Genomic DNA, 27054 nt, shown 5'->3' on the forward strand with positions numbered 1-27054 from the left:
CTGCAGGGGTTGCATCTGCCACAGTTCAGAATCTCCTCCAGAGGGTTCTACCCTTCTCCAACAGAGACCTGTAGGACCTGTGGACTCTTTCACCCCCAAAATCATTCCTCTGCTGAAGGAGGAGTGTTATCAACAGGGACAGAAGAGCACACCGCCTCCAGCAAGTCTCCTCTAACACCAGCCAAAGGGAACCCCAAATGTCAGGCCCTAAGAGTAGCTTAGCATCACCTCAGCATCTCTAATTCACTTAGACATCTTTCTGTGCTTCTAAAGCTTGGTCTGGGTGATAAAGATTTCTCCACACTTTGCCTATTTTATTGATGCTGATGTGAAAGTCTGATGTGTTTGCGAGCGTACTGTCTAGTCCTGGTGCCTGGAGAGTGAGTGTCTTCAAATCCCAGAACCTGAAGTGCCCTTCCAGGAGGTAACTGGCTTAGAGATGACCAGGGAGCATAGGCATTCTACTGGAGCCAGTGTGCTGCCAAAGTCCATCTTGTCATGTCCCTTGCCTTGCCTATTTTAGGCATTGTATCCTCATCCCCACCTCATTCCAGATTTCCTTGCCCATATTGGCTTGATATCAAATCTTGGCTGTCGTGAATCAGCATCCTTCCTCTCCAAGGCGGCTTCTGGGCTTGCACTTCACTGTTCTTGAATGTTCTCAGGGGGCCTGCCTCCCAGTTCTAGCTCTCTCTCCTGAGGTATGCCAGGTATCTTCTGTCTTGTTTCTATCCTGGAAATAAAGATTGACCATTTCTATCCTCAACAAATTGAACATGACCTGTTTGATTTGTTGGTGATCTCTCTCTCTCTCTCTCTCTCTCTCTCTCTCTCTCTCTCTCTCTCTCTGTGTGTGTGTGTGTGTGTGTGTGTGTGTGTGTGTATGTTTCTGTGTCTGTCTTTCTGTCTCTTTGTCTCTGTCTCTCTGTCACACATACACATACACCACACATACAGAGAGAGAGAGAGAGAGAGAGAGAGAGAGAGAGACATACACACACAGTCTTGAGGAGTTTAATTCTCTCAAATCTAGTAAAACAGACCCAGGAGTACTGTTGTGCCTACAACTGTGCCTGGCATCTTCTTGGTTCTGAATAAATAACACAGTAAATAAATACAATCAGGATGTGTTCCAAGCAATATAAAGGCCCCAAACACTGGCAATAATGAAATCTTCCCCTCAGCTACTTCCTGCCTCTGCAGCTCCTTTGAGGCCAGGTCATTCAAAAGAAAGGTTGAAGAAAGGCCATCTCTGTTCAAAGACAGTGTCAACGAATGGATGCAGTTTTCACAGTGAGGCTGACCAGCATGGGTCATTATGGCCTGATAAGGGGCCTTTTCTAAGCCAAACTTGACATTGATCATGATAATACAGTATAAAGAGGAGGTCTGTACAAGGCTGTACAAATGGACAGTATTTTCCCCCTCTTCTGAGTTCTCTTTTTCCAAGAGGGCCAGCAAAGGAAGGAATCCACACTAGAAATTATTCATTGAATAATTCATAAGATGACATCAAAGGTGTCATTACCAATTCATGAATGTGGTGAGATTTTCAGGAGGAAAATAAGACTGCATGGGGTGAGCGTGCTATTGACAGCCCATTCGTGGCAGGTCAGCAGCATCCCAGCGCCAATGACGTGTGCCTCTTCTGTGTCACTTCATGGGAAGGATCCGTTTGGAAGGTGCAGAATGAGTTGTTCCAATGGTTCTGAGTTTATTCCACAGCCCTACATATTATCTGTGAGACCATGACCACACCAGTTCCTAGACAAGAGCGAAGGGCACTTTCTCCCACAGTTCTTGGTCAATGCTGTTGGGCCACTGGGTGTTCTTGAAGATGATGTTGAGGGCACTGACAGCCGATGGAAGTGCTTTTGCCTCATGACTTCTCGTGATGCAGGCTGACTGCAGAATCTCCAAAGTGCTGTTGGATTTTTTTTTATGAACATCTTCTCTTGAAGAATTGACAAGTCTCCAGAGACAGGAATTATCATTTCATGGACAGTAGCCATTAGGTGACCACACTGGAAGGCCAGACATGTGCCATTATTTCTGGAGAGGCGTGGAGGGTGAGGAGTTCCAACGTAGGAGCCAAGAAGGAGTCTGTAGATGAAGCCACTGTGACAGAACTGTAGTGGGGTAAAACAAGTGTTTTTGGGTGGCCCAGCACATGAGTGCATAAGCAATGCACACATCTGGAGCTTAGCATCTTCTGGAAGTTTGGACTGCTCTCTAGACATGGCTGTGTAGGTTCACCTTCCGAGCCTCAGCATCAGCTCCCTCTGCGGGATCCCAGTGGAGAGGCCAAACCAGCAAGCGTCACTAAGAGACAGTAGGCATTAGATGACCCCACTTGGAAGGCCAGACATGTGTCTTTATCCTGGAGGGTCAATTATCTCTGCTTTCCCCATCTTTTCTGCATCTCTTGAAAGCTTCAATGTCTACAAGTTGACAAACTGTGGTATATTTTGTTCACCTTGGGGTCTTGGGGATGCTGAACTAGTTGACAGTCTCAAGAAAGAGTTGCAGAATTCATCGTGCAGAAGAAGAGCAGGGAGACCCGCACATCTGCCCCTCTGTAGATAGTGGTGGGTGTTCAAAACACCTGCAGTCTATTTAAGGTCTCCTTTCTTTTCATTAGAATATATTCTAATTTTTACATTCTCCCATAATATGTCCAGGTTAATTTTGCAATTGTTTTAAATTACTTTGAAATATCCTATCTGTTTCCTCACCTTGCCTGTTTCTCTACCATCTTCCAAGGGTAAGGAACGCATGCTTTGCTGTCTAATGCTGTCCAGCAGAGGAACGTAGGGAGGAAATGCCAGCTGTCCAAATTAGATCACACTTTCCTCTATAGGATGAAGCCATCTTTCTCCACCTGAAGCAAAGCACATCTTGGTTTTGCCTCATCTGGAAGAACATTCTGTTTTGAAGCTCTTTTTGTTTGGGTTAAGGATAGGGAACCAACCCTGTTTCCACAGACTGCAGAATGTAATTCTGATGATCCACTCTTCAGATTGGGTGCTCAGTCTGAACAGCCCCATGGTATCAGATCCCATCACACACACACACACACACACACACACACACACACACACACACACACACACACACCTGCTTTCCACTCAGTGTCTCTCTCCCCTGTGCAGAGAACCCAAAACGGCACGGGTCAGGGTGCATCATTATCTCTAGAGCTGAGGACTGCCACTGCCTCTCCAGCCTTGTTTGTATCCCTTCTGACCTGTAGCTGCCTCCAGGGCACTCTCTAAGCATCTATTACTATCATGGTCCAGTTAGAAGTGGTATAATATTGTGCCACTGTGAAAAGGCACCAAGTCTTAAGCCACCTATCCCTGGAAAACATCAGGACTGTTACTGGGCACCATTTATAGGGTATACAGTGGTCCTAGCCAGACTGTTGTCATCATGCCTCATACTAGCCATTGGCACACCTTTGTGGAGTCACTGAGTGGCTCCTGGTGGGGAGGATACTCCAAAGAGGGCAGTTATGGTCATATGTAGCCAGTACCGCGCCTCACAGAGAGAGAGCTGGCAGAGCACTGTGAAGGACTGGCGCAAAGGTGCTCTAGCAGGGCACAGGGCTGCCTTAACATGAGCCTGGCAGGTCTTCTGAGCTGCTTGTTTGATATTTGGCCCTGGGTGATGTTGGCTTCTGACCCTGTCACTTGCTTCGTGGCCTGTGCTGAGTATGGGGCCGTGAGTGGATTCACCCTCACGACATCGGCTCTGCAAAGCTTTTACCTTTTGTCTAATTAGGCATTAAAGCTTCCTGTGGAGTCGAGAGCCTCTTGTTGCCAAAGCCAGGTAGGTATGTCCTGACGCAGTGGTGTAGTAAAGAGAGAGCCAATACACTAAATGCCCAACAGTAAGTCAGCTGAGAGCCAGGAGTGCTGTGTGGGTAGGTGAGTGCTATGTGGGCAGAGGTGTTATCTCTTTGCTGGTGCCGCTTGTGTGTGTGTGTGTGTGTGTGTGTGTGTGTGTGTGTGTGTGTGTATGTGTAAGCATGTGTGTGTGTCTGTGTATATACCTGCATGTGTGAGTATGTCTACATGTGTATACATGCATGTGTGTATGTTACATGTATATGTATACATGCAAGTGTGTATGTATGTGTGTGTGTGTACAAATGTGGGTGGGTGTCATCTGTGTCTGTGTGTGTTGCTGGACAGAAATGTAGGACCTTGCAGTTACTAAGCTCTCTACCACTGAGCTACACCCTTAGCCCACTGGCCTCGTCTTTGTGAGTTGTAGGCTCCAGATCAGAACCCTAGGGGTTATCCAGACATTAGAAACCTGAGAATATGTTATCATAGCTAGTCTGTAGTTCACAGCACAGCAGGAACTGAGTTTCTTGGAGGTATTTAAAAAATAGATGTGTCATCTAAGAAATAGATCAAGTTTTAAAAAATGATTTTTTATTTTTATGTGTATGAGTAGTTTTCCTGTGTGTGTGTGTGTGTGTGTGTGTGTGCCTGGTGCCCATGAAGGCCAGAAGAATGTGTCAGGCAGATCCTCTGGAATTGGAGTTACAGACAGTTGTGAGCTGCTGTGTGGGTGCCAGGAACTGTACTCAGGTCCTCTGAAAGAGCAGTACATGCTCTCAGCTGCTGAGCCAGCTCTCTAGTCCCCAAACTATGAAGTTTTTAGAGGTGATGATGTTGAGTAGTTTTTTAGTGACTGTGCTTGACCCAGGCTGCTAAAGTGCCAAACACACAAAGACCACAGAGACCAACCTGAGATGGTGGCTCTGGGTTTGTGTCACACCGAAATGAAAATTAAAGACAGGGACTCCTGTGGGAACTGCAATGTGGAAGCAAGCTTTATTAAGTAGAATGGCAGAAAAATGAGAAATGAAGGAGAAGCGAAAGGAACTTCCCAGAGTGGAAGGGTTTCTGAGAAAGGAAAAGCCATTGAACTACTTTGTGTGGGGTTACAGGGCCATGGATAGAACCTGGACAAAGGCTAATGTGAGCTCTGTTAAGGCTGCTTAGTTTACTGGGCATCATGGGAAAGGAAGGCCCAATACCCCCTAGCTTGTAATCCCTAGGGAAATGATCATGCACTTGTTCACCAGTTAGGGGTGATCGGAGCCCCTGTCTATCCATCTCTGATTGGTCAACCTTGACTGTCAGCTAGCTGCTAGTCCCTTGGCCAGTGTCACTGCCAACCAGCCTCTCAGGTGTCTAAAGTGGCTGTCAATTGTACTAATCTCTCTCTGTTCTTATACATACTTGATTAACTCAAAGCTGTATCGTGTCAGAGAGTTAACGCAGCCACCCAGATGTAGCCACAGTCTTTCTTGGTTCCCCCATTTTTAGATCCTTGTCTATGGTGTGGCTGCATATCCAGAAGCTTCTAGCTCAAACCAGCTTTACAATTTGATCTGTTACAATCAGTTACATTAGAAGCAAGACTATAAAGACAGTAGTGTCTTGTGTATGTCACTCAAGGGTTTCAGGTGGAGGTGGATAGCAAACTTGTGGTCACAGCCCCAAAGCTGTGTCCCTCCCCTCATCCATCTAGTTCTCTTCTCTCACACCTAGCAATAAGCTCCCTCATTCAGCTTCCAGATCCTATCACGTTAACCCTTAATCTTCCCTTTAACCCCAGCCTCTGTTTTAACTGCAAAATCTGGAAGACCTTCAGCAAGGGCCCTTTTCCCCCAACATCTCGGGAGCATCTTCTGCATTTATGAGATCATGCTTGTGTCCATATTCCCAGGTTACTTTTTCTCCACAGAATATGAAAATGTCCTGTGTACCTCATGAGAGCAGTTTGCCTACAGGATAGAGACTGGTACACTGAGTGATTCCTCCATCTCTCTCACCCCATTCATCAGGGTATCTTTCATTTGGATTCCTGAATCCTGAAGGTTGGGATGGTTACACATTAGCTGCTTCAGGCAGAGGGCCAGCCAGCTGCACATTAGTGTGTGACTACAGGCATGTGTGGGGCCCAAATCCCCAGAGTCCAACCTCTGCATAGAGAGAGAGCATACATCATGGTCCTGCTAGAAATCACTGTCAGAAACGTTTACAGTTACACTGGCTGTATCTCCTGGCTTCGAAACTCAGTGATGTTGCCATCTGACACCCCGCCACCCAACCAAAAGAGATCAAAAAGGCTTAATCATGATTGTGTGTGTGAGAGGGGGAGGAAGGAGAGAGAGAGAGAGAGAGAGAGAGAGAGAGAGAGAGAGAGAGAGAGAGAGATTGAGATTTGTGGAACAGAGCAAAACAATGAGTTGAAAGAGTAAGAATTATCATTTTATATACATGTCTAAACCCATTCAATGATTCAAATTATGACACTCCCCCTTCAAAAAAAGATAAAAGATACATTGACATTTTAATTCCCAGGACTTTACAGTGTGAGCTTATGAGAAAATAAGATAGTTGAAGATAAAATTAAATTAAGATGAGATTAAATAAGAGGAAGGTGGGCCTTTTGCCTAGAATGACTGCAGTCCTCTAAGACTTTGACTTTGTGAAGAGACAGAGACACTTGAGGTTGTCCAGTGATGGTGAAGTCGGACCCCGGGTTACACACACTGAAGCGAGCCAAAGAGCGTCGAAGGTGGCCAGCAAGCCCTTAGAAGCTGGAAAGAGACAAGGAAGCTCTGGGTTTCAGAGGAGACTGGCTCTAAACTCAACTTGGCCTCAGACTCCCAGCCTCCAGAAACTATGAAACAAAACATTTCTATGGTTTGGAGCTACTTGGTGACAGTACCTTTGTTGCTACGGTAGGAAGCAGATACAGTGATCAGAACAGTGGCCTAGACTCAGGAATGTATCCAGGACTTTGTCGATGCCCTTCCTGCCCACCCTATCCACATGCTCTTGAATAGTAGAGTAACCCAAGAATGGATCTTCATGCATGAATCCAGCTTTCAGATTTCAAGGGTCCCAGCATCATTTGTCTGCAAATGTCTTCTGGTGAGGAGAGGCAGCCAGCAATTGACAGTTCATTCTGCTTTCTTGGTAAAGGATATTTTTGAGAGAACATTTTGAGAAAATGCAGTCCTTCCTGATGGACAGGGAGTTTCACAACAGAAAGTGGCGTCCACTTCCTGGCACCCAGTGTTCTGTGGGCTCTCTGTGTTGTACTCTTTGTAAGATTCACTGAGGTCTATGATTTGTAATCTCCAGGACTAATGAGGAAGACTTTCCTTTGTTGCTTTCCCAAGAGCCCACCACCAGTTCACTGCTATCTTAAGTCATCTGGACGACCTGAAAGACAGGTGGAACTCTGGTGTCAGCTCCTTCCCCTGACACCTCACTCACGAGGCATTAGCGTGAGGCATCCCCAGAACGACATGCCAATGGCTTGCTTATGTGCACTTTCTACACATTAAACGGAAACCTAGCCAGGCTCTGAATTCATAAGAAGATCCTGCCTGACCCCTTGTCTCTTAACTGGAAATCAAAAGGGAATTGAGTCCATTTTGTGTCGCTGACAAAGCTGCCACTAAACTCTGACCTACCTGCTTAGCTTTTTACTCTTCGTTTGGTGCTGAAGGAGTGGTAGCTGGAAGTGGGGAACTGTCATTTCTGTCTCTGTCGCCTGGCTTGCAAAGCTGGGTAACACGAGCGTGCAAAGCCCAGCCTGTACCTTCCAGGGTGAAGCTGTGCTATGCCACTCTTACTAACCAGCCATCATGGTGTCTGTGTGGTTAATGTGGAGGAAAAGAAAAATGAGTTTAAAATTCCCTGATGTCAACATTGTTATTAGCTATCTGCTTTCCCCAGCCATTTAAACTGTGTCATTAGACACATTTGCCTGAGGCCAAGAAGGACTCCAGGTCGTAAAATCAGCTCCAGCAAAATAGGAAAGCTGCCCTGCGCCCTCCTCTTAATTCCTGGAGAAATAGGGACCTCCTCATGGCAAATGAGCTCAGTGTCTTAACAGCCACAGCAGGTGTGACCCAGAGGGAAGAGCACAAATGCACATACTGTCCTTCTGGAGAGTTCTGAGATGCCAGAGCTTCAACCTCCGGGAATGAGTGCTTCATGCAGAAATCTGCTCTCCCTTCCTTTTCTCACGTAACATTCTGCCTGTGAAATTTGCTGGCTTCCCTTTCCTCTAGTTTTCTACACATTTCCTTCTATTGTCACAGTACACTTAATGCTGAAATCACCAGTGCCGTTTACAAAGAGTGCTGTGGGTCAGTCTGTGTCCAGGTGTATGACTGATGTATCAAGAATGGCCCATGAGGTTGGCATTTGTATCCCCTCTGATAGATAAGGACGATATTCACAAGGGCTGCTCCAAAGTCCCCCAGATCACAGTTCCAGTCCTGGCTCCCTTTCTTCAGAGCCCATCCAGCTACATCAAATCTTGTTAGTATCTCACTTGCTCCGGAACCGTCAATGGGAAAACTGGAAACTCACAAGGCAAGAGAAGAAAGCGATTGCCCTTCACCACGTTGTGCATGTGACAGTGTCTGCGCAAATTACCCATTATTTTTCAGGTCTTCCTTATACCTGAATGTGGGAAAGCTGCTTGCTAGAAAATGCAGAACACTGCCAAGAACTGCAATAGATGTCTCCTTGCGTTAGCGCAGATGTGCTGGGAGTCACTGCCTTGACTGCTGTCATGAGCAGGGAAGGCCCAGCCCAGATAACCACAAATTGCCAGTGTTCACCTGGATTTGAGGGCAGATTGGCAATGAATAGGATTCCTATCTCTGTGATGCAGAATTACACAAACTTATTAAGAATATGCATCAGCTAGAATGTTATATGAAACTGCACCTGTCAGTCGCAAGCCGGAGGGCCTTGAAGAAACTAATTTCCTTATTTCATTTTTATACCTCACACAGTCAACAATTTCCAGCACACTCTCTCATTCTGAGAGCAATAATGGAAACATTAAAGAAAACATGTATCCAATTATCGATCTCAATCCCACAAGCATTAACAGAGTAGATTAGTATTCTTCAAGTCCCTCCTGCAGTATCTGCTAGAGCTCAGTGCAAAGAAAAAGTCTGTAGTAATTTGCACCTATTTTCCTTTACTGTGTCCTCAATATTGTGGACTTCAATTTTTGTTGTTTTTATGCAAATTGGGTTTTGTGATATATTTGAAATGTGTATTTGGCTGGGACGGAATCTGGAAATGCAGTGGGGGCTCTGGAGTTTGTCAGTACTGGGATTCTAAGTCTTGTGTGCATGTTGTGTCATTGTGTTGTGATCTGTCTGTCCATCTGTCTGTCTGCCTGTTGGTTTGTTCTTTTCAATAGACCAGGCATTTGGAAAGACCTGAAGACCATGGGCTCCGTGTCCCTCTCTATATTCTTCATCACACTGCTCGTTCTGGGTAGACAGGTAAGATGTTCTTTCTGTCATCCCCTGAGGTGCAGATCTGTGCTGGGGCCATGTCTGTGTTCAAAAGAAAATGATTGAGAAGCAGGATCATCTAATCACTTAAGAGAAAAGGCACCCAAGGTGTGGGGCAGATAAGAAGGAAACGGTGGTTTTTCCAAAAGGGGTAAACCAGGGATATGAACCAATTAATTTTCTGTTAAATCTCAAACTACAAATGTGTCATAGTTTGCAAACAGCTGGAACTATGGGGAATTACCCATGCATGGGTCTGCCACAGTGAAAGGCACACTTCTTCCGAGAGTTGGTATGGTACCTTTGCTTCATTTTCAGCCATTCCTCAAAACATGGTTCTCCGCTAAAAATTGTATTTTGTGGTGCAAATGAAACTATTGCTCATTCTTAGGGCTCTGCCTGCTCCTTGTCTCCCAGGAGAGGCTGTGAATACTGGAGTTTAAGGATTACCATGCTGATGCCTGTGCACAAAGTCAGCCATTAGTGACTGTAAGACATCAGAAGCCAGGCAGCTCTGTCCCCAGTATCTGTTTTAAAGCCTATGATATTGGTACTGTGAAGCCAAATGGATGATTTGGATTAAAAGCCACCGAACCTTAGCACGGGTGCATTACTAAAAAAGCACATGAACTCTGTGGCAAATACCTATGGACTTAATGACTTTCAGTCTGTCTTCCAGTCTCCCTGCTACGTAGCTACTAACAATTGTACAGTTGGACAGAGTCTGTTTCGTTGGCTAGCATGCCGCATCTGGAACTGTCCTCTAACACCTAAGCAGTATGAGCTGCATGTTTCCTGGGAGCTAACAGTGTGGCAGCCCCCCTGGGCTCAGCTAGTCAGGCCCCCCAGGCCCCGTGTGAGCCTTTTTCTGCCACCTCAGCCTCTCGGTGTCTGCATTTCTCCATTCTGCATTCTCTGGCTTGCCCTTGTAACACCCTGTCTGCTGTGGGGGTTCATTCCTTCCCTGCTTCTCCTGTGACTTGATCATCTGTCTGTTGCTTGTTTCTCACTACTGACCAGCTTGCTGCCTTCATTCATGGAGCAGCCATACCCCTACACTTCCCAGGTTACCCAATAAATTACAGAGAAAGGAACCGAGCTTCCTTATGCAACAACCCCAGGCAGTCATTCTTGAGGAAATAGCAACCCCTCTGTGAATTACCTGCTTCTCCATGTCATGCCATTGACGCTATGTCTAAAGTCTCTCTTTAATAATCACCACTCAGATCACCTCCCATCACAGAGTATTTTAAGATGCTAGAACCAAATTGGATCCCACCACTCCCCGATTTTTAATAGCCATGGGGATAGCCAGCATTCAATCCCACTCTGTGATTGTGGTCAATTGATTGCTAATTGACAGTTGATTCATTACTCTGTAATAGAATTAAAGTAAGTGTTCAATATTATGGTCAGCCACTGGCACAATTGTGCTCAGGAGTCTTTATGGGAAGCTATTCCTCTTTTCTCCTTACTATAATGATACATACTCTCTATATCTAGACACCTGGAAAAGCCATTGCTTCCTAAAGGAGTGGAGTGGTTCTTTGTGGTCACTTTTGTGGCCTCTGACTGTGAATCACACATCTGCATGAGGCACACAGGAAGTACCATGGTGGGCCAGGAGCCCAGCCTCAATCTAGAACCATCACAGGGGTGATTCATTACAGAAGAGTCTTCTGGGATAGGAAAAGCTGTGCTTCTACTCCCTTTCCAAATCAGAAATACATTACAAAAGTCACCTCTACTTATATGAGGTCTGCAAGGGCTGTGACATCCATGGCCCTGGAGTGCCTACTTCCTAGCTTGTTTATTACGTGGAAGTGTGGGCATTTTGAAAGCTACTTTCATTGTTGTGTGGTCTCCTTTGCCCATGACCACCTTTTCTTGTAGCAATAGAGATGTGTTTGCTTTCTGAGCAAATTAGCAGCCAAATAATCAGTCTAGTTATATAAGCTTAAGAAAAACATAGACCAGGCTAGAAAGTTGGCTCAGGAGTTAAGGATACTTTTGCTCTTACAGGAGATCCAGGTTTAGTTTCCAACATGTATGTGGTAGTTCAGAGTCATCCATACTGCTGACTACAGGAAATGCAGTGGCCTCTTCTGGCTTCTATGAACATCAGTCACACACATAGTACACATACATATATATATAGGCACACACATAGTACACATACATATATACACAGGCACACACATAATACACATACATATATATATAGGCACACATGTAGTACACATACATATATATACAGGCACACACATAGTACACATACATATATATAGGCACACACATAGTACACATACATATATATAGGCACACACATAGTATACATACATATATATATAGGCACACACATAGTACACACACACACACACACATATATATAGGCAACACATACACATAAAACAAATAATCTAATAAAAGTAAAGAAAAAATATCCAATCTCTTGTACAAAATCTACAGTAACACTTTCTGTATTAAAAAATCTAGTATGAGTCTAATTTAAGCAGTGAAGGGTCTCATTAAGAAATGGAAGAAGCCCATGTTTTCTCTAGTTTAAACTGCAGCATACTGCATGTCAAGTCTGTGTTCCAAGTGAGGTGCATTTCTAGCATAAAACAGGGCAGTCTCCATAACCCCATAGTGAGGCTGATGACATTTTGTTGGGGTGTCTGGAACCCAAAAATGGCTGAGTCACATCTTGCTTGACCACTCAGCCCCGTGACCCCTGATTTTGTCCATGCAGACAGATAGGAAGCTCTGTCATTCCTTGGGGTGAGTTTTGGAAATAGGCAAAGCATGAAGCTGCCTTGAGGCTGTGCTGAGTGTGACCCTGCACTGAGGGTCACAAACACTTGTGACATACAACCTGCCTGACACAATTTGAGAGATGGTGGCTATCTGAGGATCAAAAAGTTTGCAAAGCAAAACTGTGACTCAGGGAGGCTGGGTGGAACTCCCACTGTTCTCCACAAAGTGACAAACAAGCCCTTCCCATAGTCACCTAAGCCATGCCTTAGTTCTAGATCTCTGCTGGATGTCTCACATGGCCTTCCCCATGTCTCTGCATCAAATATCCATTCTCAGGTAAAAGATAACATTCCGATGTTATCTTACATAGATAACAGCCATTGAATTTAGGGACCAACCTAACTCCAACATAAGTTTATCCCCAGATCCCCATCAAATTCATCAAACATACACTCTGTGTCCAAGTAAGACCATAGTCATGGCTATCAGGATCTAGGGCTTGAGACTGCCTCCCGAGACGCTGTTCAATTCATTACAAGTGGTTTGAAAGAGAGACATTTGTTTTCCTTTTATGGCCTTCAATGTGAGTTTCTCTTATGGACAGTGCTTATACATAGAAGAGAGACTCTAAGGCAGGTTTTCATTGCTTGAGAAAGTGGTACAGTGGATAGATGGTTTGAAAGGAATGCTAGAGAGTCTATGGATACATAAATAGATATAGATGATTGATAATTGATAATGTAGGTAGATTAAATAATTAACATGTGCAAAAAAATGTAGAGACATGGTAGATAGATAGGCAGACAGACAGACAGACAGACAGATAGATAGATAGATAGATAGATATAGATGATAGATAAGTTACATTTGTAAACAAAAGAAGTTTATTATACATCTCAAAGTTTTAGACATTCAAGGGCAAGGCCCTGGCACCCTCTCAGCTGTAGTGAAGACCTTCTTGGTTACATCACATTGTCCTGCAAATGTGTGGTAAGAAAGATGATAGCACAAAACAGAAAGCTAGATAGTCCTCCAAATCTCACCGTCTCTTCCAAGGAGATACCTCCAGTAACTAAAGGACCGCCCATCAAACTACCCCTCACCTCTTACAGGTTCCATGCCATCATCACCACACTGAAGGCCAAATTCCTAACACATAAACCTCTCAGGGATTCATGTAAATCATTCCCAAGCTGTAGCAGGAAGGTATGTAAGTGGACACATAGGTATGTAGATAGTAGATGACAGACATATATATGATGCATAGATACATAGAAAGATGAGCAAATCATCACTTTCATGCAGTGCAGCTATTTCCAAATTATTGATTTCCTTCTAATAAGGGACTAACAAAATGTTTGCCTCTGATGCCCTAAGAACACCTGAGCAGCCTCGTGCTATGGCTCCTGGGAACCATGAGACTTACATGGAGCAGGCTTACTGCCTGAGCTGGCTGTTAGGAGGTGGTCTCATTTACATTGCTTCCATTTGTGCCTGCCTTTGGATACTCACCTGTGTCTTCTGAATACTCCACCGTGCCCTGGTGCTTCTATGCTATTTAAAAACAGCTACACTGCCCCTTTGCCCCCCAATTCCAAAGGCATTCTCCAAGATAAAGGGCTTTTCTAATCAGTGAATTGACACAATTTCTATGAATACGGTGTGTGAGAAATTTGACTTTAAATGTAAAGCCTTGAATAGTTTAGTCTTTTAAATTGCCTCACTGTGTGACGTGAAAATAGATGCTACAGCAAAGGAGGAGATGCTTCTTAATGTATCATGTGTGGTTTGAATCAAACTGCTTAATGAAGGACCATTGTTCTGTTTGGCTGAAGTGTGTGTTTTTTTTTTCTAGAATCCCTGCTTGTGCTTGAGAGGCGTGTGTGTGTGTGTGTGTGTGTGTGTGTGTGTGTGTGTGTGTGTGTGTACTGTAATTTTTATAATTATTCAAACCAGTAAAACAGTAAATGCTTAGTTTCACTCCCCTTTGCACTCATGTGTCAGTAGCTCATTCTCTGCCCTGGTAGCCGCCCTCTCCATGAAGCCCACCCTTGACTGGAGGTTGTACTCCAGGCAGTTTCATTACACTCGGTTACTTGGTCTCACAGGAGACACAAGATGATGGCAAGGACCGAGAGGGCCTTTGTCGGCTAATAGTGTCTCCATGTCTACAGAATTAATGATGACTGGCTCGTGTATTTTATATCATATTTTAGTACACTGTAAGTCATGAGCATGTATGTTTTACCGGCGGCCCCTTTTCTAAGTCAATAATATCAACATACACTCTTGTCTACAATATACTGTCATTCTTAATATACAGTGTAGTGCTAAATTTTAAAAAATCCATATTTTATACTGAACAACTATGTAATTGTGGTAGGAGAGACTGCTTTGCAAAGTCTAAGGACCAATTACCACAAATTTAAAGTGTTTCTTAGGTGATACAAATCATTGTCTAGCAAGCATTCTGAATTTCTTACTTGTTCATTGTTTGCATGCTCCTACGCTGCTTTAAAAAGTCATTGGAGCTGACTATTGGCAATCTAGGGGCAATTGCCATCAGGCTAACTTGCAAGCCCCCAGAGCCCCTAGCACCCTGTTGTCGAGGCTCACTCTCTCCTCCATCCAGTCTTTGCAAATCTGTGTTATACGGTGATTGACAGATGTTTGGGTGGGATGGAGGGCTCTGCGGGGAGGGCGACAGTTCTGTTTTGTGCCGCTTTGTTCTTCTTGTTTTGTTTTCTCTTTATGACCTCCACTCTGGCAGGACAAGATGCCTATTGTTTCTTCACCTCTGTGTCCTCTTGTAACAGAGTGAATATTACTGTAGGTTAGACTTCTTGTGGAAGAACAAGTTCAAAAAAGAGCGGGAGGAGATAGAAACCATGGAGAACCTAAACCGAGTGCTGCTGGAGAACGTGCTTCCTGCACACGTGGCTGAACACTTCCTGGCCAGGAGCCTGAAAAATGAGGTCAGATGGGCAAGCTGGGGCTGGTCGGGGTCACGGGGGGGGGGGGGGGGGCTTGGAGGCCTCTGGAGGGGCCACCATGTGCTATACATTGAATATGCGTGTGTCCATAGCCTGACTATTTCAAGAGGATATTGACTCTTCCTAGAGACCTCAGGGGAAGCTAAGAGATGTATCTTCGTTGCTAGAATACTTGCCTAGCATTCTTGAGGTCCTGAGTTCATAGATGTGATGACTCATACCTGTGATCTCAGCTTATGAGAAGTGGAGGCAGGGGGATTAGAACTTGAAAGCCATCTTCACCTACACAACAAATTCAAGGCTAGCCTTGACTAAGGAAAGGACTGTGTGAGACAGTGTCTCAGAAAAAAAAAAAAGTTTTCTAATATCTAAGCAATAAATAATTTGTTACTAAAAATTTCTTCCAGACTGGTAAGATGACTCATGGGTAAAAGTTATTGCTTCCAAACCCGATGACTTGAGTTCAGTCTCTATGGCTCACACAGTGGAAGGAGAAAACCAGCTCCACAAGCTGTCCCTGTCCTCCATATGCTCACACTGTGGCGTGCACACAGGCACACTCAAGGGCAAACATAAATGCAATTTAAAATTTCTTCCTGAATCTTGTAAAGTTCTGAAAGTGTATTAAGAGGCTTGATATTCCCAAATCAGCTCCTAATAGACCACTTCTCTCTCCCCAACCATGAAGGACACTTTCTTCATCAGCACATGTGACAGAGGCCCAAATAAGCCAGAATTGAACATGTCAGTGTTTCTATATGTCAGGTTCCTTGGGAGACCTTCAAAGCCTTAGAATTTCAAAGACAATGAGACAAGTTATGAGATTGGTAGATTTAAGAGCTTTCCATAGAAGCACACAGAGACCTGAGTCTGCCCATCTTGAGTGGAGAGAAACAGACATTGAGGAGACTTTGCAGTCTTGAAAAGACTGTGTCGTTGAAATGTAGAGATAGCTTGGGCAATGAAATGTCCTGGAGTTTGTGTTTTCTTTAATACTGCTGAAAAGCAAGAGGAAGCAGACAGACCTACAATTGGACATAATTTAAAACGTTAGGTTAGCACTGCCGGCGTGATGCCCTGCGCTTTCAGAGCCGGCTGAGCGGGCCTCTCCACGGGAGATTTGTGCCGGGGTTCGGGAGAGGATTATGAAGGCAGCAGAGGGAAACTGGACCGATGAACTCATTACCAGATAAACTCAACCTGGGTGAACAGGCTGCCGTGCACCCTCTTGTGAGGAGGCTTGGAGCAGCTTGTACTCATGCTGAGAATGGAGTGCAGGTTTTAGTAAAAGACATTTCATGACTCCATCCACTGTTCTTTCCTTATGGTTTTTTTCCTCTGATACTGTATTTCATGTCGATTTTACTACAGGTTTAATGATGTTTAATGTATTACATTTATACCCTGAGAGATGTATCTTTAGTAAAATGAACTTATAATTTACAAATAAAATAAGATTTTATGTGGAGAGCCATATATATATGGGGGGGGGGCAGCTGAGGAGTCCAGGGTGCAGGGTGTAGTAATCCTCTCAAAGCATGTGTTCCTCCTCGTCACCTGTGTTCTCTGACCTAAGCAGCTTTCTCAGAGACCTATTTATTATTGATCACAAGTAATTAAGTCACTGTATATATTAAGAAATTGTTTTTATTAGTGGTACTGAAGCCTCTTACACATTTAGCTGTTCCCAGGTTTTATTTATTTATTATCGTGCTTTATGTGACTGATGTGTGTGAGTAAAGGAGTATGTGTGTCATGTGTGCATGTGGAGGTCAGAGGTCAGCTTTGGGAAGCTGGTTCTTTCCACCTGCATGTGTTCTACAAACCAGATTCATGTCCACAGGCTTGCACACCAAGCGCTGTTACCCACCGACCATTTCATGAGCTGGTCCTTCTCATCCAATCCTAAGTTTAGCCTGATTCTACTATAGCCAGCTGGTGCTGTCCTAAATACAGAAACGGACAGGACAGAACGGCCACTCTTGGCTCCTCTTGGGGACAGCAGTCTGTGAACATATATCAGGAGTGTGCCTTTCAGGATCTGGGGAGGCCACTGTAAGGAAAGGATCCCTGAATCTGAAGAGAAAGTACTAGAAACTAGCTGGGAGATGGAAGCAACAAGTAGCAGGAAAGAAGATTCTGGACTGCGTGGAAGGACTGAAGGGGAGACGTGGGAGAGCCACGGTGCCAGCAGGAAGGGGGCCCAGATGAAAGCACCACAGCACAGGCCTGTCCCCGCCTGAAGTGTCCAGGGCCAGGGCAGCAGTTCTGTCCCTTCCCTTTATCTGCCTTGTCTCTTTATTCCACACAAGCATCCAAGTGTAGTTTCTTTCCTTCTTCAATAACATTGGTCCCTTTTGTGTCACTATGAGCGAAATGCTGGAGAACAAGTTAAAGGGAAGAAAGATTCATTTTGGTTCATGGTTCTAAGAGAGTCAGTCCATTGTAGTGCCCGAGAAGAAGGAAAGGGTAAAACGTGAAGCCAGAACACGCTGTAGGAGTCACTCCCAATGACATGCTTCCTCCGGTGGCCCTACCCCTGATGTTCACTACCTTCCAGTAATACGAGAATGGTCCATCAAGGGATTAATTTATCTGCTAGGTCAGAGCCCTCATGGTCTGGTCATCTCTGAAAGCATCTTTTACAGACACAGCCCGAGGGGTGCTGGACTGCTTTCCCAGGCATTTCGTAACACAGCCAGGTTGAGAGTCAGCACTGTCTCGGCAGTAATCGAGAAGAGGAAGAGAAGAGAAGGGAAGGAGCGTGGAGCCGTGCAACATGGCCTCACGTCTTAGTCCCAATGTTGCCTGCTTCTTCAGCCTTCTCATCTGGGTGCTTTCCACATCTCAGCCTTGGTCTTATCGTTTTTTAAAGGGAGAAAGGGGGTAACTCACTTTGCAGTTGTGCTGGGTAGATTTGTCATGGGATACTTAGATGGGACTGTGTACAGGGAGGACAGGCATTTTACAGAGTATCACATGAGGTCCTTCATCCACCCACATAAGACCAAAACCAGGGAAGCAGCTTCCCCATGCCTCTGTGTCATGGTGTGTGGGTGGCGGTTGTGTTTGGGGACAAGCACTGGTGCTTTGGACATCCTCCACTACACAAAAATTATCTGGAAAAAACTTAGTAAAATGGCATGGCTTCCTATTTAATCCCTACCCATTGCATCTGTAAAAAGCAGAAATTAACCTGCCCTCAGAAACTAGGACTCAAGAATTATTTAATCACTGTAAGAATTCCCTGAAACTTTTGTTTTGATGGAATCATTCGCTGTGCCTCTGCTCAGAGCCTGGCATGGAATGCATTGCTCTGAATCCAGCTTCACAGGCACACCCTTGCCCCTCCTCTGGTCATCCCACACACCTACCCTATAGAAGGAGAGCTCATGATGGACGCCTAGGGGCAGGTCCTCTCCACTGTGCACGGCTGGGATGTTTCTTGGAAGCCCCTTAAATACACATCAGAGCTCAGTCTCATCATTAGGTGAGAAGACTGCATTGTTACCTAGCTGACCCTTTTCTGCAGACCCAGGTGAAGGGGGATTATCTGTAAATTTAGCCAGTCACCCTCCTTCGGGGAACCAAGTGTTGATCATCAGACATTCTGGGGATATACTTTATAAATGAGACCTTTCGAGCACTTCCAGCCCAATGCCCACAGCATTCCTTATCTATGAGAGCAATAGATAGGTTTGCACTGTACTTTCTCTGTACTAATTACATAAGCCCCTAACAAATTAGTCATTACCTGACAGTTTAAGATCATGGTGCTGAACAATCTATACACACGTCAGTAGGGTAATGGGCAAGACCAGAAGTCCTGGTAAAGTAGCTTAGATCAGGAAGAGATAATACTAACATAACTCTGGATACTTTCTAGAACACACCAAACTCCTTCCAGCCTGGTGAGATGCCCCAAGCACCGCCATTCGTGAGTAGAAGCAGCCTCAGCCTCCATCACAGTTATTTTTATGTTCTCCAATCTCCAGTCCCTTGGGAGAAGGATATATTTGTTTGGTTTATCTTTGTCCCTGACTGCTGAAACCTGGTCATTTCTCTACAGCGTGTGTATGAGTTCGTACGTGTGTGTGTGTGTGCATGTTTGTGGAACAGGGCATTAAAGTGACTCTTGGGTGGTGACACTACAGATATTAGCTCTTGTATTCCAAAGAAAGCACCAAAAAGTGGGCAGAGCCTGGGAAGGCTCTCCTTGAAGCCCAGTTATAGGCTTTGGCCTGTATAGAAGTGACCAGGAGACTAGACAGCAGAAGAGGAGAGAACGTTGTGGAAATGAGACTCATTCTAGGGGGCATCATGGGCCCTTCCCATTACCTATAGCCTAGTACTGACTGAGTTAGGGCTCTGAGTCGTCCTGGGAAGGTCCTGAAACTTAGGATAATGAGTCCTGACGTTCGAAAATGCCAGGAAGGTATGATTGGGTGTCTAGGCCCACAGGGCTGGGAGATTGGGACAATAACTAGACAGCCAGGATTTTGGAAAGTAAAGAGGCTAGATGTTTCTCAGGGACCAAGGATGAGAATGAGCACTGACAAGGGCTTGTTCTAGACCCTGTTTCACAAAATTCCCTCAATAGATAAACAGATTCCACCAGAGAACCGGGAAGAACAGGCTGAGGGCACAAGACTAGGAGAATGATGATGGCAACCAGGTCCATGCATGGTGTTCACTACAGGGGACAGTAAATGTCCAGTGAAGGGCACGCAGGAAGGAGTCATCAATAAACCCTCAAAAACATCCACAGGAGAAAAGCCAGGTGCCACTGCCCAGGGAGGGTAATGCAGTCGGTGGGTAATGCAACAAAGTTGACCTGGACACCAACCACCTGCTCTCCGCTGGCTCTCCATCCTGGGTGGGTGGGGAAAGAACATGGCTAGAAGACTAAGGCTTGTCAAAGAAGTACCAGGTAGAGTGAGTATAGTCCCGCTGTATCCCCTTCATCACCACACACAGTCAGCAGGTCTGGGGTTTGATTACTAATTGGACTGGGTATTTTAATTATTGATGAAAGGACTTTGTATTACCCCAGCTGATTAAAAAAAAAAAACCCTTGGGATTACCCCAGGCTTTTGTTCAGCACAGGGGGAGAACTTGGTACATTTACAAATTAACAGGGACAGTGGACACAGAAGTGATGTCTTGGTGATGTCCCTTTCATTCTTTGCATTTGTTCAACAGTGTCATCACGTGTATGCATCTGAGTTTGGTGAAAGGTTGGTAGTTGTATGAGTCACTCATTCCCAGCGGAACCCCAGAATCTTCTCAAGGGTTACCTGCATGTCTCCATCCAGTCTCCAGATCCTCTGGAGTGTGTCCAAACTTAGGCTACCACTGGTCAGAATGTGGTCTTCTCTGGCTCCATGCTCCATCCAGAGGCTGAGAGCTGTCCATAAATTCAGATTATGCTTTCAAGCCTGTAGGTTTCATCAGTGACAAAGAATCTGGAAAGCACTGGAGTTTCCTTGGTTTCAAGTACAGTGGTCTCAGTTTACCCGGAACATTTCTCTAAAGATTCCAGATGACTACTTTTTCAGCAGAGAGGGTGAACAGTATGCAGTTCGTGGGGTTCTACCAGCTTGTATGGTCTGCCACAAATGCAGAGATTGGTCCTAACTCATCTTCCAAGCCAGCTGAAAGCCTTATTGGGTCCCTCAACTCTTCTGAGTCCCACTTCCTCCTGACCTCAGCTGTCCATCAGAGTCACACAGCAGCACATCCCTGGAGCTTTCCAAAGTGATGTGGATACTCAGAACCCATCCTTAAGGATGAAGCTCATTTGGTCAGTGAGGAGGCCCAGATACTCACCTTCTTAGAAGCCCCATAGCCTGTTTTCTTATGTGTTCCTGTCTGACAGCCATGGCAAGAGATGACATGCAGTCAAAACAATCATACATTCCATCTAGTCCCACTCCCAAACATCTTCAAGACTCCAGAGGAAGAGAGAAAAATGAAGTCACAGGATGGCAGGTGCCTGATTGCAGAGAACATAGCCAGCCCATAGTCGTCTGGAAGACTGTACATAAAGTATCACTTAAACCTTAATGAGGGTAGGCCCCAAGGTCAACCTGATATTTCAGCTTTGGACAACTGATGCAATTGCTCTGTGCCTCAGTTTCCTTACCTGTAGGAAGAAAGCAATAGCATAGGCTTCGTAAGATTGCAGTCATGTGTATTAATGAAGGTACTGTGTCTGTAGATGAGTACATCCTATCACGAGATGGGCACTCAGTATGTGATGGCTGCTAGCCCACCTACGCTTCGTTCCCAGGATCACTGACTGCTGCCAATGTCAGTAGAGGGTGCAATGTACATAAAATGGTTCCTAGTGTTGCTAAATGTACCCTCAGCCTTAAGCAGAGAATCAGGGCATCTTTTATGACTTGTATTAAATGGTATTAACCAAAATGGGCTCCTTGCTGTTATCTCTTCCCTGGTGCCCTGACTCCCAAGCAGTAGTGAGCATTACTGGAACCTGGCCTTGGCAGTCTCCTATTGTCTACAAAGGATATGAAGTTTAGTTCAGAAAACAGCTTTGCAAAGAGATCTGCACTGCACGCCAACTCAACCACACTGAGTGAAGAGAAGAAAGAGATCCTTGATGCTATTGTTCTTACATCATTCACAGATTTGAAGACAGTGGCTGAATGCACTACAAAATGAAAGGTCCTGGGAATAGGATCTTGGCATGAATCTGACTTTCCTTGAAGCTGTTGTGACCTTCCTTTGTGTTGTCATGCCCTGAAGTGTTTATTATGAGGCTACTCTGGATACAAAATAGTCCCTCTGAGAGGTACCTAAACCTGGAGTTGCAGTGCGATTCAAGTGTGCACCTTGCCAGAGGACTGGCCTAGCCGCTGTAGGAGCGGAGCTCACTGGCAGTGTTCATAGAGAGTGGCACCCTCTCCCCCTGCTCAGGCACAAGGGCAGCACCAGCCACCCGAGTGCTGTTCCGACTCAGAGGCTGTCTATCTGGTTTAACTGGACACTCCTCACACTTCCCGGCCAAGTGAGCCTTTTCCATGCTGTACAGTAAACCCAGTGGTACCAGGCTGTTCTGCCTGTGCTGCAGACAGGTTCTCCACACTTGGGATGAACCCACCCAGAGCCCTTCCTTTCTGAAACCATTGGACGGGAAGGTATCACTCTGCAATGGGAAAATGATGGAAAGGGCTTGAAACTGTCAGTCAGGACGCTGCAGCTTTACTGTCATTATACAAAGGCCTGGACTCTCTCTCTCTCTCTCTCTCTGCTTGAAGTGAAAGCATATTTCATCTAGATGCATCTGGGATTTCATATCGTGTGAATAAGTGGCCTGAGGGGCTTCATTCTTTCTGGTGCAATTGAAGGAATCACTTGAATAGTTGTATCTTCTTTGCAGGACCCAATAAAAAGGAAAAAACAGACTTACATCCAAAGGATGAGGCCATAACACACTATTTTAATACAGTATTGTTCTTTGAGGAATGGACCTTACTTTCCTTCAGTTGGCTGAAGGGCATGTTGTCCTAACTCAGCCTCTGATAGATTACATCGGTCTGAAGTAGAAAGGACAGGTTTCACTCAAGGACTCCTACTAATAGCTGGTGGCCAATGGAACGTGTATCTGTCTCAATGGCAGCTGTGGAAGGGCCCAGAACTTGGGTTACTGAAGGTCAATATGGCATGTGTACCAATAGCATCTTTCAGGAAGGATGGAGAGGGTTCCGTGAGAACAGATGGATAGCCTTGAGTGGAAGCAGCCTCGTGTTGCTGGTGCTGCCTGTGTGTCTGGCAAGGAGAGGGTCCCGCTCCCCATGAACACTGCCATCTCCATATCTGAAGGGCCATCGGGGGAAGGCCAGTGAATGCTCACAGCCTGCCCTTCTTTCAGGAGCTGTACCACCAGTCCTATGACTGTGTCTGCGTCATGTTCGCCTCCATCCCGGACTTCAAGGAATTCTACACGGAATCAGACGTGAACAAGGAAGGCTTGGAATGCCTTCGGCTCCTGAATGAGATCATTGCGGACTTTGATGATGTAAGTGCTGAGACTTACCTGAAGAGCAGGGGTGTCTCAACCCCACAGTGTGCTTCCTATACTGTTGAAATTAGTTCAGGACAGTGACATGCCTTCAGACTTGCCCTTCCACTTAACTCTTTTTTTTTAAACTTGCTTTCTTTTTTTTTTAGTTTCCCTTCCCTCCTCTCCTCCCAGTCCTTCCCCGCCCCACCCCCCTCTGTTCCCATCCCCAATCCACTCCTCCTCCATTTCTGTTTAGGAAAGGGCAGGTCTCCCATGAGTATTAACAAAACATGGCATATCAAGTTGCAGTAAGACTAAGCACCTCCCCATGTATTAAAGTTGGACAAGGTGACCCAGTATGAGGAGTAACTAACCTAGGCTCATCGGATCTCACAGAGCCTGAACTGACAACCAGGGAGCCTCCATGGGACTGACCTAGGCTCTCTGCATAGATGTTAGTTACAGTTGTGTAGCTTGGTCTTCTTGTGGAACTCCAAACAGTGGGAACGAGGGCTGTCTCCAACTCTTTTACAGGCTTTTGGGACCACCTAACTCTTGGTAGTTTGAGCTCAGGTCATATTCTGTACCATGCTCACTGGATAATTTGGAGGAGAAAAACATTTTATTGTAAAGCTAATGTAAAGCTACTAAAATCTGCATCTAATTCATTAGTAAGACTTTCTAGAAGGACTTACCCTCCAGGAAAAATACTTACTGACCCCTTTATATATTAAAATATAATCAATCTATTTATTGCAGTAGATTATTGGCATCATTTCCTATTTCAAGGTCTCTGGCAGACACCAAACTGAGCTGTATATGAGTGACATACTTTATTGTTGACAAAGCAATACATGTGTGGTTAATATATCATTTTCCAGAGGGGACATGGCATATATTTTAGGCTTAGAAATAGGTATCATTTTTCAACTTGTAATATTCTGTCTATTAGAGAATAATATGTCCTATTTTCTGGTAAGAAAGAAAAACCCACACCTGTGATTTCAAGGCCACTGCAGCTGTACTATTCTTATCAATATTATACAAAATAGAAGACATTTGTCTTCTGTGAGTGTGTGTTCATCCTGAACCATGAGGCTTTGAAATACGTGAGGATATTGTATAGCATGATGGTTTCAGAGGTGTGCAGTTGCTCGTGTCTTCTGGATCCTGTGTGTGTTTCCTACCCCATCCCCACTGTGAGTTCCCTCTGGATGTTCATGGAGGAGTCATGACAATCAAAGACTCCTGCTCTTCTACCATGTGTATAGTGAAAGGCAGTGGCATGTTAGCTCCAGCTTGCCTGCAGCAAGATGCAGGCTTCCCAGTGTTGACAAGTGAGTGACAGTAGCTGTGAGGATATGTGACACAAGGATTTTCCCACATACTTTAAGTTTTCTGTCATTAAGCCTGGAAGGATATTATCTGAATAGCAGAGTACTAAGCAAGCAGCAAGAAAATGCCCCTGGTCCTTGGTGGATGCTGTTCATTTAAGCCTGCCCTCCTGATACAGGCCCTCCTGAGTCTCTTCCCATCCCTAGGCTTCCCACAGTTTCTGTCTAGCTTCATCCTTCCTACCGTATCAGAATGAGGTGAATGCAGAAGCCTGTAACTGGTACTGAGACAGAAATACTAGATTGGGGCTGATGGAAGGGTGAGGTCTTTAGTGGGGTCGTTATTCTCCTCACTCAAGTCCTCAGCTGTCAAAAACGTGCAGGCCCTGCAAGAAGGACCTTATACACTGAATCAGTGTTATATTGGTGCCCTTTACACGTGGGGCTAGGGATTTATTTGCAGCCTGTTTCTTGCATCATAATTTATGCTGGTTCCTTCCCTAAGTTTGACAGGCAATCTGTGTGCATCACAAGCACATCATTGTATTCCCTTCCCCTCCAAGGTGACACATTTATGAAATGCATAAAATGTCTGCTCCTAGTATGCTCAGGTGGGAGGGTGACATGCCCTTTGTTGTGGCCTGGGATCCAAAAATGGCTCTGTAGAGTCTAGGACTCAGGTCAGCGCCTGGCTGAGTAACGATGATTATCATTGCTCTGCAGCTGCTTTCCAAGCCTAAGTTCAGTGGTGTTGAAAAAATCAAGACCATCGGGAGCACATACATGGCAGCCACGGGTCTGAGTGCTGTACCCAGCCAGGAGCACGCCCAGGTAGGTACACACTTGTCATCTACCTAGTGATGCATGACTGTGTCCAGGAGTCATCCAGTAACCAGAATAGCTGGGCAGGGACCCAGAACTCTACTGTGTGTATTACCCAAAGTTGACTGTTCATAGTCCCGGGAGAATGAAAAAGGAGTTCTGGAGACTTCTTAGAGTTCTCTGAACTCTGATTATGAAGAAAATATGAAACAATCAATAGTTGATTGATACCAGATAAATAGACATGTTTAAGGCTGAGTGCTCCAAAGTCTCTTACTCTGCACATTGTCCAGTTCTGGGTCTCTTTGTTAATTCCTATCTACTACAAAAAGAAGCTTCTCTGATGAGGGTTAAGAAATTCTCAGCCTATGAGCATAGCAATATGCCATTAGGAGTCATTTTATTGCTATGTTCCCTTAGCAGAATAATAGTAATAAGTTTTCCCCTAGACCTTTGAGTATTTCAGTATTTCAGTCAACCAAGAGTTGAGATTTCTCTCCTGCAGTGTTCTGTTTCTGTGTTAATGTAGGCATATTTGTGTAACTTGTTGGTTACTAGAAGGGATCGCTAAGGAAGATTCCCACCTTATCAGGAGAGTAGTCATCCTGAGTAGCACTCAGCATAGTTTTCACGCAGATTGCTCCTTGGCGGCTGTTGCACAGAGGAACAGGACTCACCAGAACACAGTTTCCTGAAAGCAGGGAATTCAGGGATGTGAAGGGCTGAGTCCCTCGTTCCCAGTCCACCCCCACCTCCATTGGAAGAACTGAGAGACAACCTGGGCCCTGATCAAACAAATCTTCCAGAAGTATCGGGGAGGTCTGCTCCCATCCTAACATTCATGAGTAAAGAATAGGAAGAGGGGTTCTGACTCAAGAGGTATCCTAGGGTTTCTTTTTTTTAAGTAAATCTTTTTTTGTTTGTTTTTGTTTTTAGAGACAGGGTTTCTCTGTGTAGCTTCACGCCTTTCCTGGAACTCACTCTGTAGCCCAGGCCGGCCTTGAACTCACAGAGATCCGCCTGGCTCTGCCTCCCGAATGCTGGGATTAAAGGCGTGTGCCACCACCGCCCGGCATATCCTAGGATTTCTGTCGCTGTGATGAAACACCATGACTAAAAGTAACTTAGGGAGGACATGGCTTGTCTCACCTCAAAGCTTGTAACCCTTCCTCCAGGAACCGGGAGGCAGTAGCTGATGCGCAGACCAAAATGGAGTTCTGTTTACTGCTTACTTCGCCCGCCCACTTTCTAATATCGTCCAGGACCACCTGCTCAGGGATGACACCATCCACAGTGGTCTGGATCTTCCCATATCAATCATCAATCAAGGAAATGCCCCCACATACTTGTCTACAGGCCAATCTGATGGAGGCATCTTCTTAATTGAGAGTTCCTCTTCCCAGATGAAGAGTCCCATTGACAAAACAAAACTAACCAGCTGTATTACTTTTCTGTTGCTGTGAATAGACACTTTCTTTTCTCATAAAAGAAAGCATTCAACTAGGGGCTTGCTTATGGCTTTAGAAGGTAAGTCCATGACCATCATGGCAGAGAGCATGGCTACAGGCCAGCAGCCCTGGTGCTGGAGCAGGAGCTGAGAGCTTACATGTTGAAACAACAACCATGAGGCAGAGAAAGAAACCAACTGGATTGGCATGGACCTTTGAAACCTCAAAGCCTACCCTCATGTGTACTCTGTCAAGGCCTTACTCCTAATCCTTCTCAAACATTTCCAACAACTGAGGACCGTGCATTCAAATA

General features: G+C 45.2%; 1 protein-coding gene across 1 annotated transcript in view; it reads left to right on the forward strand.

The window, feature by feature from the left end:
- Nucleotides 1–27054, forward strand: part of Adcy2 (adenylate cyclase 2) — a 109194-nt gene that overhangs the window by 62143 nt on the left and 19997 nt on the right. The window contains exons 13-16 of the mRNA XM_059276340.1: nucleotides 9265–9349; nucleotides 14935–15093; nucleotides 23006–23152; nucleotides 25195–25302. Coding sequence (XP_059132323.1) covers nucleotides 9265–9349; nucleotides 14935–15093; nucleotides 23006–23152; nucleotides 25195–25302 — 499 coding nt within the window. The remainder of the gene's footprint in view (nucleotides 1–9264; nucleotides 9350–14934; nucleotides 15094–23005; nucleotides 23153–25194; nucleotides 25303–27054) is intronic.

The sequence above is a fragment of the Peromyscus eremicus genome, chromosome 11 (genome assembly GCF_949786415.1).
Source record: "Peromyscus eremicus chromosome 11, PerEre_H2_v1, whole genome shotgun sequence".
NCBI lineage: Eukaryota > Metazoa > Chordata > Mammalia > Rodentia > Cricetidae > Peromyscus > Peromyscus eremicus.